The sequence below is a fragment of the Heliangelus exortis genome, chromosome 19 (assembly GCF_036169615.1).
Source record: "Heliangelus exortis chromosome 19, bHelExo1.hap1, whole genome shotgun sequence".
NCBI classification, from domain to species: Eukaryota; Metazoa; Chordata; class Aves; order Apodiformes; family Trochilidae; genus Heliangelus; species Heliangelus exortis.
The window spans coordinates 6,786,483-6,802,279 of NC_092440.1; the positions used below are offsets into that span (position 1 = coordinate 6,786,483).

Below are 15,797 nucleotides of genomic sequence, written 5' to 3' on the forward strand. Positions count from 1 at the left end.
GATGAGCATCTGGCTGCTGTTACTTTCAGCTGAAGCTTTTGAACCTCTAATTAAGTGCTGCACGACTCCAGTTAAGGAAATAACTATGTGTGGAGGCAAACTAAGGCAATGGCAAGATTTAGTCATTTCTGCAAGATTAAGTGGTGCAATGGCTGGGTTTCCAAAGGTACAAATAGGTGGTAGTGAGGTTTTTCAAAAGAATTTAAGCCCTTAGAACTTTTACCAAGCTTCCTGGACTTTTCAGTTCCTCCATCTCAGCAGAGATAGCAGTGAGTAGACATGATTTGGTTGTGAAGGCATCAAAAGCATCCGTGCTCTTTGCCTGTGGTAGGAGAGATGGAATAAAGCTATTCAGTCCAGGAAATCTTTCTCTGGGTATCAAGTATCCTTGTGCAACATAGTTCCTCAGACCAGCACCTGCAGTCAGGCTCTCACCACACCCTGTGAGTGATCAGTATTGAGTGTGTTAAAAATTCACATCTTCCCTTACACTTCTCTGACTTCCTCTTGCAAATATTGCTTTTGAAGTAGAAAAGCACAGGGAGATCAAATGGAAATACTGAAACTTCCCTCCCTCCCTGTCTCCCTTATCACATAGGAGTTACGAGCATAGCAGAAGAGGAGGACTTTCCCCCAGCTCATCTTTCTTCTGTCTGTTTCTTTTCATCTGTAGCCCTGGCCTTATGTATCTGTTGTGTGGTTGTGCTTGGTCTGGAAGAGGCTGGGGGCAAGGAGAGTAGGAAAAGGATGAGAAAAGGGATGGAAGTCATCCGGGAAGAAACTGATGGAATAGCAGTTTAGATGTGTGAAGGAAGAAAACTAACAAGGAAAATAAAAGATGGAAAAGACTATAAATACAAGTGCTGGGAGGAAAGAGGAGCAGATGTTATCTCAGATCACAAGTGTGCCTGCAAAAAAAGCTACTGCCACCCCACGCCACCCGCGGAGCTGCCTGTGCAGGGAGTTCAAAGTTGTAGGAGTGATTTAAAATGAATATACAATAGATCTATTTGCTTTCTGCTGTTGAAATTAGGTTGAGTCTTCTTGGGTTTTGAAACTTGTTAGCACATTTCTGAGAATCAGAAATTTACTTTAAAAAATGAAACAAACAAACAAAAAGCAATAAAAAAGCTGAGATTCTAATGAAATCACGTGGTTCCTTTAAAGAAGTCACCAAAAATGATAAGCCATGTTATAAAAGATGAAGCTTGGTTGCCCTATGTCAGTGAATCAGAGTGTGAGCACTTACTAAATCAGTAAGATGTGTTCCTCTGCCAGTGTATTGTGCTCAGATCAATGGAAGCTGGAAATAAAGATATGCTTAGCTATCTTGCTTACAGCTTCTGTGGCTGATTGAACTTGGGCTCATTCTGGTATTGCTGAAGAGGACCTGAATCAAACTCCTAGATCCATTACTCATTTCTTAATCACTTCTTAATTTGCTGGCTCTCTGAATGGTATGAATCAGGGCTGTGTGAGTTGCCAGTAATACACCAAAAGGAATGAGAAGGAAATTAAGTATTAAGTAACTGAAATTAGGGCTACCCTGACAAATCTGATTTACAGTCTGGATTGAGACTGGCAATGTTTGTTACTGGCTAATTATAGGTACCAACTACAAAGTGGCTTCCAGGATTTTTAAGGTGAATCTATACAAACTCCTCAAGTGTGTGTCAGCTCTGCAAGACTAATGTGTTTATATGCATGTAGGTATATGCAATGCACAGATTTTTTTTTTTCTGCATAGCCAGTTTGGTTTTTTTATGAGCTTAAATGGTTTGACTATTCTAGTGTCTTGCTTTCCTATACCACTCTGTTGTACAGCATAGGCTGGTTTATAATAGTATTGAAGGACATACACATTATATTCATGGGTGTATCTAATGGATTTAGAGTCCAGCTCTCACTAAGGGACCCACTGATTCATTTTGAAGGAAAATTATAGAATATGGTGCCACTACAGCCCTCTGCTTCTGCACACAAATGTTAATCCAGAGGATACTTTCACAAAGTAAATACTATAGCTGAGCCAGATCCCAAGCTTATCTAAGTTAAGGGAGAAACTCCCTCTGAAGTCAATGGAAATTGGATCATTTTAGTAGGAGTAACACATCTAGAGAAGATTTAATATAGAAGGAAATTACAGTGATTGATGCCCCACTGGGACAATATTATCAAATTTCACCTAATTTGGAGCTAGTCAACCAATGCTATCTGCACTATAATGTTTAACCAGGTGTTAAATAGATGTGAACTTTATAGATTTTCTCTGCCAACAGGAAATAAATAGATTTAAATATTTAGAATATAAGATGAACTTTCCTGAATGTCATTCTCATATGTTTCCTTTTCTTCCCAATATGTATTTGTCTGTTATAGACTAGGTTTTATTTTGTGCATTTACTTTTAAATGGCCTCTTTTCTTAAACAGAGCAGTGCTTAGCTGAGATGGTAACCCATCTGCCCTCTTATCCCTCATAAGATGACTGCCATATTGTCATCCTCATTTTACTGATGACAAAGAGAAGCCAAATGACTAACTCAAAGCCACAGAGTGAGAAAATTAGAATACAGGACATCCTGACTCCCAGTCCTGTGCTCAGAGCAGTAGACTGCTGCCTTTGAGAGAGATGAGATCTTCTCTGTTGCTAGAGCAAGAGTGTTCTGGGTATGCTATAAAGAGGTGAACACAGGACGTACAGTAAAGAGAAAAGCACTGGTGCAAGGGCTTGTTACAGGCACACAAAATGGTGTTATCTCACTGTGGCATCTGTCCTCCTGGACCAGCATGTCTTTGGGGTGATTCTGAGCTGACACGAGTGTGCTGAACAAATCATCAGTCAGAATCTGGGTTGATACTGGGGTTTGAGCTAGCACTACTTTTCTTTCACTTTGTGTGCTGGTAGGCTGGCACTGAATTAATCCCAAATACATGCAGCAGAAATTCTCACAAGGGCTTGGGTGATTTCCATCCCCTCTTTGACTGCAGTCAGCAGCTCATCTCATTCATCCTGGTTGTAAATGCTGGCTAAAACTCAAACAGGAGTGTTCTGCAGCCCAGACAACCTGTTCTGACAGTCCATCACTTCCACCACTCTGTTATTCTCTGACAAGCCCCAGAGCACTTGCAGCACCCTCGTATCCAAGGCGCTGTCTGGATATTATCTCTTTTATCTTTGCCCTCTGTTACTTCCACTAACATTTTTTTTTTCTTTTCGTGGAGCAGCAGACGAAGATGAAGATAAAGATGACGACTTCCGAGCTCCACTCTACAAGAATGTGGAGATTAAAGGAATCCAAGTACGGATGAAGTGGTGTGCAACCTGCCACTTCTACCGCCCCCCACGCTGCTCTCACTGCAGTGTCTGTGACAACTGTGTGGAGGTAACATTTCTGTTGATTTTGTGATCTACTGAGGTGTTTCCTTAGTAACGGGGTTGTACATACTCCTGGAAACATGTAGCTGGGTGCTTTGCCCAGTGTTTCAGTTCTTGGAGGTTCCCAACTGTAGCCTTGTTGATGGACTCCAACTAATTAACACCATTTGAAACATAGCCCTCAGTTAAGGTGTGTGTTACATGGGCAGTAATATTTGATGTCAGCTTTGTTGCCAGTGATAAAATTTATAATGCTGGCTATGTCTTCCTTGAAGTAGCTAAGTGATCATGAATGTAAAAAAGAGGCCAATGGAAGAATTGATGCAGAGGCAGAATTCAGGATGATGTGTGAGCTTAGGGCTTATCATTTCATTTGGAACACACTGGTGCCAACATTACTGGACAAGCAGAGAAGCTAGAATGCTGTGTGAGCTTTAGGTAAACCAAACTTTTGGTTACCCTGAGTTATGGGACTTCCATGTTTCTTGATGTAGCAGGTAGGGTCTTGATGAGGCACAGAGGATTTTTTAAAAAATAGCCCCCCAACCAGTAAAATGTGCTTTTGGGGTATGAACATCTCCCAAACTCTGGTAAGTATAGGTTGCTGTTACCACAGCAGTATATTGCTGGGGGAGAATTTTTATTGCTGAGCTAAAAATTCCACTTCTTAAGGATAATTTCTGCTGCAAGGTCTATTTTTTTTCTAATAGAAAGGTGAAATCTTTATCTCTAAAATATATTCAGCTGTGCCATTAAAATGAAAGGAATTACTAAGCAGAAAGGGGAAAAATACCAAAGTCAGCTGGAATGCTGCATATACCATCTTTGTCCTAATCCTCTTTGCTATAAGCAAGGGAATAGTCTCAAAGAAAGCAGCACAGTTTCATGTGAGAGAAAGGCTGTCTGGGTTTATCTTGTGACAGTCATTTTCTCCTTTAGGGCAATGTGTCTAAGTTATAATTACCTGGAAGCAATTCTGTGCCTAGTAACCATCAAAAAATAGGACAAGGCACTAGAAGGATGCAGGATTTGAGGAGATGGAGAGTAAGGAGCTGCCATGGTCCCTGAGTAGAGGGGAATAGCCACAGCTCTTCAGAAGTTGTGCCACACAATTTCTTTAGGCTGCTGTGAATCATTGAATAGAACTGGATTTTTTTGTAGAAAACCTGAGTTGGTTTAAAACAAAAATACTTTCACTAATTCCAGATCCTGAGGATTGTTTAGATGATGGTAAAGTCTCAGTTGTCCCATGGGCTTTCTTTCTTCTGCACTCCCCAGTGGCTCAGTGTGAAAATTCATTTTCAAGAAATGAAAATTTCTCAGAAAAAGATTGCTCAGAACTCACTGGTATAAACACCTGCAATTTTATGCTGCCATAAGGCCTCCATGGGAGTCAGTTCTGCAGCAGAAATGGAAATGGGAGCAAATCCAAAAATAACTTGAATAAAATAGCAGAATTCAGGATGACTATGCCTAGCTCTCCAGAAGTTTTATTAATGGTCAGATCAGTTGAATGTTCCTTACTATTCTTGGTGGGCAAGTAAGAAACTCTAATTGTATAATTAAACTATGACTGATGTGGAGGGATACAGACAAGAAATGTTAATGACTTCTGAATCAATGAATCATAGTCTTAAACAGCATCCTTTATTGATTCTTGAGATGCTTATTTCTCACTCACCTTTCTATTCTAGAAGAGTTTGGAGTGGTAGGAGTGACTCTACTGGCTTTTCCATGTGGAACCCCTTCAGGATTATAATGCACATCTTTTCACTTTCAGTTTAGAATGTACAATAAAAATTATCTTCACAAATATAAAACTTTAGAGTTCATTTGATGAAAATGCACAAACAACAAAAGCTGACGATGCTTGCAGAAATAAAAACAGGTAAAACCTAAAGCCTGCTGTGACCCAGAGGGACCCAGAAATGAATCTGTGACAATAAACAGATTCTTGGTTTTGTTTTTTTCACTGAAGCATTTGCAGTGGGTACTTATGCCACGTCAGCATTTCAGATATAGCCTGAAATTATCTTTATTAAATTGCTTCTGTCATTTTTAATGTGCTTTGAGGAAGCTCTAATCCATTTTATTGTATTTTGTAAAATTTTGGTAAATGCACTGTGCAGAATTTTAAAATATAAAACTCCCTTTTTCATAATTTAGCATTATCACAAAACAAAGAATAAACAGTTCTTTTGTTGATGTAATGAGTGTGCAATATCTCTACTGAAGAATGCAGAAATAAGAAGGGTTTATTTCTTGCACCCTATCTTGTCTTCATGTCAAGAATAATCCCATTGAAAACAGTTAATTTACATGCTTATAAAACTGTGTAAAGACACTTGAAAGGTGTCTGTAGCTTAACCTCATTATGAAATCTCTTCTTTAAAGGAATCTTTCTTTATGAGTGACGATGAATTTTTGACTGAAACAAATAGTAAGGTTTGGTTTCATAACTATTTATGAACTTGTACAGAGCTTTTCCTGTGTCTTATCCAGAAATTGCTTTTCTTTAGTGACCTGATTAGTAAAAAGTACCTTTCATGATGTCCATTGTTTTGAGTGGATTTATTTGGCATTATATAAATACAGAAATGTGGAGCAGAGGATTCTGCAGCAGTATTGCATCTTCAAAACATTCTAGCTTATGAGAACTTCATTATAATTGACTCCTCATGCTACGGATGATAAAAATCTGCTTCTGCTGCTAGCAGATAAATAGCCTGTCTTTTTTTTTTTTTTTATATCCTCTCTATTAACCTTATAAACACTCAAGTACCTTTCCATCTGGAGATACAGAAACCCCTTGGTCCTAAAAAGAGCCTTTTGATGGGAGTGTGGCATGTTGCACAACTTGCCTGATGGAGTTTTACATGGTGTCGGCTCAGACTTATCAGACAATGTTTGTCCTTTCACTGTTTGGATATTGTTCCCTTTCTTTCCCTTTCTTTACAAGGATTTTGACCACCACTGCCCATGGGTCAACAATTGCATAGGACGGAGGAACTACCGCTATTTTTTTCTCTTCCTGCTGTCCTTAAGTACACACATGGTTGGAGTGTTCACCTTTGGGCTCATCTTCGTGTTAAACCATATAGAAAAGCTGGGAGCAGCTCACACCACCATTACGTATCCTTCTTTCTGATCTTCCAAGACTCAAGATGGCCTTGAGGAAAATGTGAAAGAATGAATCTGAATCTATGTCTTTGTGGAACTGGTGGAGATCCGCTCTTCTCCTGATCCCCCACTGCTCTTTCCCTGTAAATTTTTTACTGCACGTTTTCCTCTCCCCATCTGATCTGTGTAATCATCAATTATCCCCAAAACTGTAGCTGACTTTTGTCTGCCTTAGTCTTTGCCCTGTTAACCCACAGAAGCATATGCTGCCTCCACGAATTTTACTCCCAGTTAGGTGTGACTCTAAACTGCTGGATACTATTTTTACTGTATTTTAAAGCAAATTTTGTCCTAGAAGCAGCCCCTCTGCATGCTGGTGTAGTACTCAAACCCCTGGCTCTGAGGGATGCTACTGCTGTTGATTGATTAGTGCAGAACTACAAGATTGTTAGAACCAGAATTGATGAGTTCCTGTTATTTTCTAACCATCTCAAGGATAAGGGTGCAGGCTAGGATCAGATGGAATTTTTGAGTCAAAATGTAGACTTATTAAGGGTAAAGGACACCCTCTCTATTTTCAAGATTTTTTTTTTTCTTCTTTTCCTCACCCTCTCCTTCATAGTCTCTTTTTTCCTTCCACTCATCCCAGTTTCTTTAACTCCTGGATACAGAATGGCTGTCATGTGTGTGGCTGGGTTATTCTTTATTCCAGTCATTGGTCTCACTGGCTTCCATATTGTTCTAGTAGCCCGAGGGCGCACCACAAATGAACAGGTAAGAAGCAATCAATCCTTTCTCTGTCTTTGTGGCTAAGATGTTGAGTTGGGAATAAAAGACAGCAAGTCAGCTTGGGTAAAGCAAAAAATTACTTGAGTCTCAGCAGTAGAACTCTTAATGGAGCTTTTGTGAAGGTCAAGGAAGATTGGCTAGGTTGTTTCTTAACAGATTTTTTTCTTGAGTGCACTACAAGGAAAGATTTCCCCATTCTAACCACAAAGGATCATCCCAGGCTTATTTGCCATTTAAAATTTACTCATGGCCTTGAAATAGGTTTTATGTGGTCAGTACAGTCAAGCCTAGAAGTTCAAACTATATGAGTCAGACTGAACAAATCATGAGATTGAATGAAACAAAGAAAGGAAAAGATTAAATCATGCTTTTGCCCTGTCTCCTGATATTTTGAACTCCCCCAGCTAACCCACACTGCACATAATAAGATCTGAGCTAGCTCTTTGTCTCATTCTTTGTCTCTTTCTTGTTCTCATGCATGTGTGCACAGGCACACAAAGAGGTTATTGGACCTAACTTGTTTTGCTTCTCCAAACCAAGTGCCAACACAGTATCTTGTGCCAAAAAGCCTGCTAAATGTTTAGTTCCTCTACATTTCCTCAAATTTATATAATCCACAACCTCCAATGTGGGCAGTCCAGCTCTACCTGCATGTGTGTACCAATAGCATAACCTGCAGCTAGAGATCTAGTTGTGGGATCAGTAGCATGCCCCTGCTATTTGTAAGAGGCTTCTCAGATAGAAAGCTTGACACTGGGTCATGCTCTATGCCAGTCAGCTGCATGAAGCTTTTCCAGCTTTTCCTAGGCTAATTAATTGTGTGCATTCCAGGGTTTTGCCCTTTCACAGCTGCAGCCCCAAAGTGTCCCTCACTGGGCTTTTTTTACACCTTTTTTCCACATCACAATTTTTCTTTTTTTTTTTTTTTTTTTTTTCCTCTCCCCACTCAAATGCATTTTTACTGCTCTTCTATCTGTGGGCGCTCTCTGGCTCCTGCTGTCCTGGCTGTCCTGCAGGCTGATGGCTTCATGCTTGTGTAGCTTGAATGTGCAGACTGTAAGAGTTCAGGACATCTGTCTGAGGCCAGGCCTTCATAAACTGGGATGAGATTGTCTCCTGTCCCACAAACAACAATAAAAACTTTTATCCAGAACAGTGTAGGAGGTTTACATAAGCAAAGAATCTGAAGTCATCCAAAATTGTTGCCTAACATGGCCTTTGAACAAAGTAGGCTCACCATAGCTGTTGCTCTCAAAATGCTTTTCTTTGTCCTGTTGGAATCAGTTGCTCTTCACTTTACACTTGATTTTGGCCAAGTGTTAGGTTTGATAGTTCTAACAGTAGTAGCATGAAACCCAGGAAACTTCGGTCTTGTAGCCCAAATCATGGTCTGCCTTAGGCTTGTCTTTGTGCAGGGATGAAAACCATCCATGAGAATTAAATTAAAAAAAAAAAAAAATCTAACTTCTTGTGTTTGTAGCTACATTTAGAAAGTTTGAGAATTTTGCATATAAGTTAATTGAAATAAGTATGGAAAAATGCATCCTAGCTTGATTGGTTTCTTGAGCTACAAAATCACTTGAGAATAATTCATCTTCCCGTGCCATTTTCTGAAAAATAAATGTAATCTGATTTTAATTTCTGTTTAGTCATATGTACTGACTGTCTTTAAGTGGAGGATGGAAGTTCTCAGCCTTCAGGTCCCTTTCAAAGAAGCATATCTAAGTGATTAGAGCACCAGAGCAGGAGTGATGGATACGAGATCTGCTTTTGGCTTTGCCACTTTTAAATATTAACTTAATTCCTGCAGTCTCAGTATCTTTTCTCACACTGTTAGTTACCTGCTGTCAGTTTTCCAGTTACAATATGCTCATCAACACTTGTCTTCTCTTCCCAATACATTTTATAAGCCAGCGTTACAGACATTTTACTGTATTTTTTTGGTATTTTTTCATTCTGGATTTCATAGGTTTTGAGCATCCATAGTAGGCAGTCCGTGATTCAGTAATGAATAGTGGCTGAGTTTAGCTGTTTGTGAGCTTTCTGAATGCCTCTTAAAGTCTTTTATGCAATCAAAATAACCCATAACCCAACATCTGCTCATATCCTGGTATTTTTAGTTTCTGAATAGAGTAAATAAATATTCCTTCCGAGACAGCTTTCTATCAGTGGATTTCAAACTCCTTTAGCAAACAAATTGATATAATTAGTAATGTAATCTGTGAGTTGAAGAAATTTTATTTTCATATTGTGTTTGAGAAAATGAGCACAGAGTTATGAAGGGCTTTGCCAGCATCTGGCACAAGTCAGTTTAAGCCCAGGATTGAGTGCAGATGTGCCTCATGTCCCAGGCCTACGTTTTAGTTGTCAACTTACTCTTCCAACACTTAGAACTTCTAACATTTCTCTCTTGACCTTTTAAAGAGTTTTATGTTATATCAAAGAGGCCAGCATAATATATTGCAAAATCATTTAATCATTTTATTTTACATGCAAGTAATTAAGGCATTTCTGGTACTCTGTAAACTTGTTGCTAGGTCAGAACTATGCGTTGATTAAAATGCAGTACTTGGAAACCATACAGTAATGCCTTTAATAGCAATCACTATTGATCTCTCTGTCTTTATGGGTATTTATCCCCATATGGTTACTTTCAAGTATTTGCTTGTGGCATACAAACCCTTTATAATGTAAGATTATAAACCCTAAATAAAACTTTGAATGGATCCTGTTTGATGAGGCTTGGCTTTTATTAAACGTGCTCATTTCCAAGCACACATCAAAATCCCAAGGGAGTTCTTGGCACCCTCTCACAGAAGGCAGTGGTTCATACTGCTTGCTGCTGTAGCTGGGGTGCTGATAGAGAGAAAACTGTGCTCTCATCCAACATGACACATGTTGAGTTGACATTGTTGTTTGTTTGGAGGGGGTTTGCCAGGCAGAGGAGTGAAGTGACAGGGGAATGAAAGGGACCATAACAGGCTGACAGCAGGCACAAATCTAATGCAGGGCAGGATGGAGAGGTGAACCTGGCCACTTTGAAACAGTCATGTGGAGCTCAGGGCCCTTTTAGAAAGGGATCTTTAGTTGGTGTGCCTCCTTGCTAGAAGTAGCAATCTGTTTGTGAAGGACAGTAGGGTCAGAGCAAGGTGCAGCTGGCTTTCTGAGGGTTGGATTATGACTTTTATATACTAAGAAGTTTGAACACTGTTCTGAATTTATTTTCAGGTCACAGGTAAATTCCGTGGGGGAGTGAATCCTTTCACCCGAGGGTGCTGTGGAAATGTGGAACATGTGCTCTGCAGCCCTTTGGCTCCCAGGTAAGAGAAATAATGGGCTAGGTAGAGTAGTTGTTGAGACAGGAAGAAAGTGTGCTTGGTTGGGCTCACAAGTGAAAGACTTGTGAAATAATTATGAAATAATAGGGAAGTAAAGCAAAACATTCCTGAATGTAGAGCTCTGTGATAGCTGCTTTACAGTTCTATGACTATAACCTGTCCAAGCAGGTTGGGTTTTTTTCTGTAATTCACAACCCTAATCCCAGAAATGTTTGTTTGGAATGAGCATGTCAAATGAAATCAAAAGCTCATAACCTTGTCTGTACCAACTTGTTTATCCAGTGGGTTTCAGTAACAAGGTAAGTCTCAGTGTGTTAACATGCTCCCAACATGATTTTTTGCACTCATTGTCCAGGTATTCTAGTATGCTGGTGACAAGGAGGGAATCTAAAATCATCCTTTCTCCTTAAGGCTTAAATGTAATTTGAGGTGACTGTGGCTTTCAATCTCACTGGCACTTTCATTATCATAAAACAGATTTTCAGTGAGGTCTACATCATGGAACTTGGGATTTTATTTATGTCTTTCTATTTTTGGGGAAATGGATTTATGGGTTCATATTTTGAAATAAGGATATAAATGCAATAGATCAGATGGAGTATAAATATTGTAAGTGCTGAGCTGTCCTGGTACAACAAGAATACTTATTTGAGCCTTTTGAGGGTGTTGAGCAATTCCAGAACATGACACTATTCTCTGCTTTTTTTTTTTTCCCTTTCACTATGTAACACATAAGTTCTAAAAATCTGTTATATGTGTCGAATATGCATATAGATACTTAAGCATTGTACAGCCACTGCCCAATTGCACTTAGAGAATTCTAGTCCACTGAAAAGAAATTAGGTATCTAAAGTCAGCCATTTAATTTTAGATTTGTTGCTTTCTATAGAGCTGTTTCTTTTACCTCCATTTATCTGAACAGTCTAAACACACTACAGAAACAAGGCACTGTGTTGTAAGCTAGAACTGAGAACACATCATCTTATCCATGTTAACTCCTTCTGTGCTGCATCTTATTTCCCCACTCACTATCTCCTACCATGAGGCAGGTGTGTCATGGTTACTAGGTAAGATACAGTAAATTGCTTCCACTGGTGGTAGGACTCTCTCTTCATGTGAACTCTGCTCTTTTCCCTCAGTACTTCAAAAATTACTTTTTTTTTTTTTTTCAATGCATCCTCTAAGATCTTTTCATTTAATGATTACATCAATTGAAATAAGTGGAGCTTGCTTACCTAGATTCTGACATTTGTGAATCATCGTGTGGATGCAGGAAGATTTTCTTTTCTTTATTCCTTGTTCTCAGCTTGTTGTTTATTTTAATGATGACTGTTGAACCTGTTACTCAGGTATGTAGTTGAGCCCAAGAAGAAGCAAGCTGTGAGTGTGAAGCCTCCTTTCCTCAGACCTGATTTATCTGAGCGACAGATCACAGTGAAGATCAGTGACAACGGAATCCAAGCCAACCTCAACCGGAGCAAGGTAAGGCAGCCTTCAGGTGCTGCTCTTGAGACCATGGATTGAGCATTATCAAGCCTAGGAATGAGTTTGTAATTTAAAATGTCTTTGAGATCATAAAAGTTTTTGGTGGAAATTATAGAGGTTGATTCCTTGTTGGATGATTCATCCTCTGAAAGTAACCCAGGTTCAGAATCAGCAGCTCTCCATCCAGTAACAGCCCTTTTTGCAGCTTTATCATAGATTGCCACCGGGCATCTTTTGGAAGAGGTGGATGTTCTTTGCAATAGCTTTGCAATAGCTCTCTGTCCCAAGAGCTGCCACCTCTGTGTTCAAATTAATTTTAACTAAGCTAACACATTGCAGAAACCCTTGTACCACTGGGTCAGCTGTTCTAAGAATGTTTTGAGCTTCCAGACTGCAGGAAGGCTTGTGAAAAGAGTTATTCTCTTCTCTTCTTTTCTCATTTTCTCCTGGCATGACATAGAGAGAAGGATTCTTTTAGTCACACAAGAAAGTAGTGGATTCAAAAGATGCAACTTTGCAAGATTTTTGTACAAAGTTACTTGTTACATTTTTTGGCTAGTTACCTGCTGAGACCTACCTGGAAAGTAGCTAGAAAACACCATTGTCTTCTACCACATATTAATTAGCATATGATAATGTTATTTAGCATGCCAAGTAGACTAGGATAGTGCATTTAAAATTATACTGGCTTGTTATGACAGTGCTAATTTTACACCTGACAGTCCTTGTCTGCAGTGGATGCTAAATCATGTTTGTCATTGTAGGTATAGGTAGTCCTTGTTCTGTGGTACAACCAGCACTCTGACACATGGTGTTACTTAACCACGTTGTAGACAATGATTGGTTATCTTGGTCATTTTCAGTCTAAAATTAGCCTGGAAGGTCTGGATGATAAAAGTATGGATGTACAACCACCTCTCCCACCCAAAGGAGATCCAAGCAAGTACTCTGAGCTGAAAGGACAGCTGGGGACCAATGAAGGTATATGTGATCAGTGTTTTATTTTTAATGATAAAACATTATCAAAATAGTAATAGGATCTGGGGGAATGGTTTTTTCTATTCACAAGAGCACTGAGCTAGGGGAATCAAAAAGCAGGAAGGGGAGAGAAAAGCTTGAAATGGTTGGATATTTCATTTTAGTGTCACAGTTTTTAAACCATTTTAAACCCTTTCTTTTTGGTTAATTTTAAAATGAAAAAGGTAATTTTGAACTAAGATATTAGAAATATGCTTAGGCATTACAAACTGAATTCTTTCATTTATGAAAATGTGAAATCAAAGCTTTAATACTATTTAAAACTTCCTTTTTTTTCACGAAACAAAACTAATGGCTGAATTCAACCCAAACATCTAGTCTTTAGAATTATGGCAAAATTACTACTTATCAAAATATCTCACCCCACTTCAGTATATTATACCTTGGTTCTTTTGCTCTTTAGATCAGATCTGCTCTTCTGATCTGACAGCAATGTTCTGTTATTTCCACAGGGACTTTGTTGATTTTTGTGAACCTCTGCTCACAAAAGGTCTGAGAGTTTTATTCTTTCTAGAACAGACTGGTTTGCAGAGGTCCATGGGTAGCAAGGGTTTAGGGATGACAGTGTTCTGTCCACACTTTTTAATAGAAAGCCTTTTTTTTTTTTTTTTTTTTCCTTTTACAGAAGGTGGCCTGTCACCCAAAGTGATCAGCCCTCCTACACCTGCCATGTACAAGTATCGACCAGCTTTCAGCAACAATCCCAAAGTCCACTATCATGCTACAGCTGAGCAGGTGAGCAAGCCTGGGAGAATCTGCTCCCAGCTAACACCAGGCAGCACAGACTGAGGATAAATTTACTTCAGGGCTCTAGTGGATGTCAGAATGTAAAAGTAATTAACAGCACTTGCCATTGTTGTGCAGTAGTGTATTATTTTCACTGTACTCCTTATGAAAACAAGCCTGCTTCTGCAGCTTTTCTTTTTTGAGCTTGACATGTCTGTCCTGCTGCCAGGTGTGCACTGCTGCTTTACCACAGTCTTGGCCTGATCCTGTGATGCTGAGAAGTGACACCTCCCATTGGCTTCTCCTTACATAGATGCCAACTACTTCAGAGGGTGCTGGGCATGCTTAGTGCTTTTCTGGATCAGACCCTTTAGCCAACAGGCAACATGTTCAGTAGATTCCTTAAGATGGCAGCCTGCAAAACAGAAATCACTTTTAGAGCATCCCAAGAGATATTTTAGTTAAAATTAATGGAAGATTACTCATTTTTGACCTTTCTTAGAACCTTCTCAGCACAGCTGGGTTATATAATGGGGAAAAAAAGCCTTCCTAATGCTTGGCAACCTTCCCTCCAGTCAAAAAAACTGAGGTCCAAACAGTTAGAGAGACTTGCACCAGAATTTTGACTGTTTTCTCTTTAGCTTAGGAGTTTACACTGTTTTCTTGGGAAGCAGAGGGCAAAACTAGAACCACTGCTAACAGACTTGATTTTCTTGCTTATTTCTCATGGTCTTCTTGCAAATATTCATTTGCCCCCCCAGCACAGCAGTTCAAAAATCGCTGATGTAACTTTTTATATCTACAATATGTATCCAATAGTTCATGCTGCAGTGGAGATATCCTTAAAACACACATACCACATACAGTGCAGTTTTCCTATAATTAATTTTATCAGCTCCTTTGATATAAGTAAGCAGAGGGGAATATGGTAGAGATACACCATTGACTACAGCAACAGAATGTTCTTTAGATGGTGAAGAAAATTTCTGTGATCCTCATTTTGAAAACACACATGGTTATAGATGGTGGAATTCCATCTATCTTCAAGTTACTGAAAAAATCTTACTCTCAGGATTTGTCCACTTAATGAAGAAAGATTGGCTTATGAAAGGCAACATAAGAACAGTGTGCTCACTGTATCCAGAAAGTTTAATATCCTATCATCTTCACTTTATTACATGAAAAATAGAGTGACATTCAAGTAAAAATATTTTATTAAAAGGCACCAGCTATCAATTTAAGCAACAGATAGTGTTTTGGGTGATGATGCCAAAAGTCAGATAGTCACAGAAGGGCTGTGTTTAAGCTTGTTTTATTCATTTGGTACATAGGTACAGGACAGGTTCTGATGAGGCCAGGAGACTGGGCAGTGCTATGGAACACTAACAGGGTTCAGCACATTCACTCTGAGGATTTCTGTTTTATTAAAAAGATGTTCCTATAGGCTGAGTGGTCTTGCATACAACCAGCTTTGTGGAGTTGTTCAATTTTATAGTAATCACAACTTTCTAGTAGTCAAGTGGGAATATTATAAAAATGAGTTCACTTGGCAAGCAGAACACATAGGATACATTTGTCTGCCAAGCCAGACCTAAGTATAAGGTACAGAGGGAAAGAGACATGGTGTGAGAAATATCATTTTGTCTCTTCTGTGTCAGTTCTTCAGCTTGTCACTGTAATTCTGCTTTTGAGCAGTGAAAGCTGTTAGGGAAGAGGGGTTGAGGCACAAGGATAAGTAACACAAATACGCTTATAAATTACATCATTGCTCCTCTCCTTCTTTACAGGCTGTCACTTGGTCTCCTTCTTCCAGAGAAGGCCAAATTTAGCACTATCCTCTAGAAGATAGCAGGCTGTTTTGCATATTTCCCTGTGTTCTAGCTCAAAGAAAAAACCTTGAAGACAAATTTAGAAAAGATCGGAT

The 15,797-nt window shown here is 39.2% G+C and overlaps 1 protein-coding gene across 8 annotated transcripts in view; it reads left to right on the plus strand.

The window, feature by feature from the left end:
* The window catches only part of ZDHHC8 (zinc finger DHHC-type palmitoyltransferase 8), a 104,685-nt gene that overhangs the window by 78,656 nt on the left and 10,232 nt on the right, over positions 1-15,797 (plus strand). For 7 of the 8 annotated variants that reach the window (XR_011729595.1, XM_071762663.1, XM_071762664.1 and 4 more), the window contains 7 exons: positions 3,227-3,384; positions 6,337-6,509; positions 7,169-7,271; positions 10,515-10,606; positions 11,974-12,106; positions 12,973-13,090; positions 13,773-13,882. Coding sequence is in view for 7 of the 8 variants with exons in the window: in XM_071762663.1 (XP_071618764.1) it covers positions 3,227-3,384; positions 6,337-6,509; positions 7,169-7,271; positions 10,515-10,606; positions 11,974-12,106; positions 12,973-13,090; positions 13,773-13,882 (887 nt within the window). In the remaining variant the exon portion in view is untranslated. The remainder of the gene's footprint in view (positions 1-3,226; positions 3,385-6,336; positions 6,510-7,168; positions 7,272-10,514; positions 10,607-11,973; positions 12,107-12,972; positions 13,091-13,772; positions 13,883-15,797) is intronic. The other variant, XM_071762669.1, reaches the window with a different exon arrangement.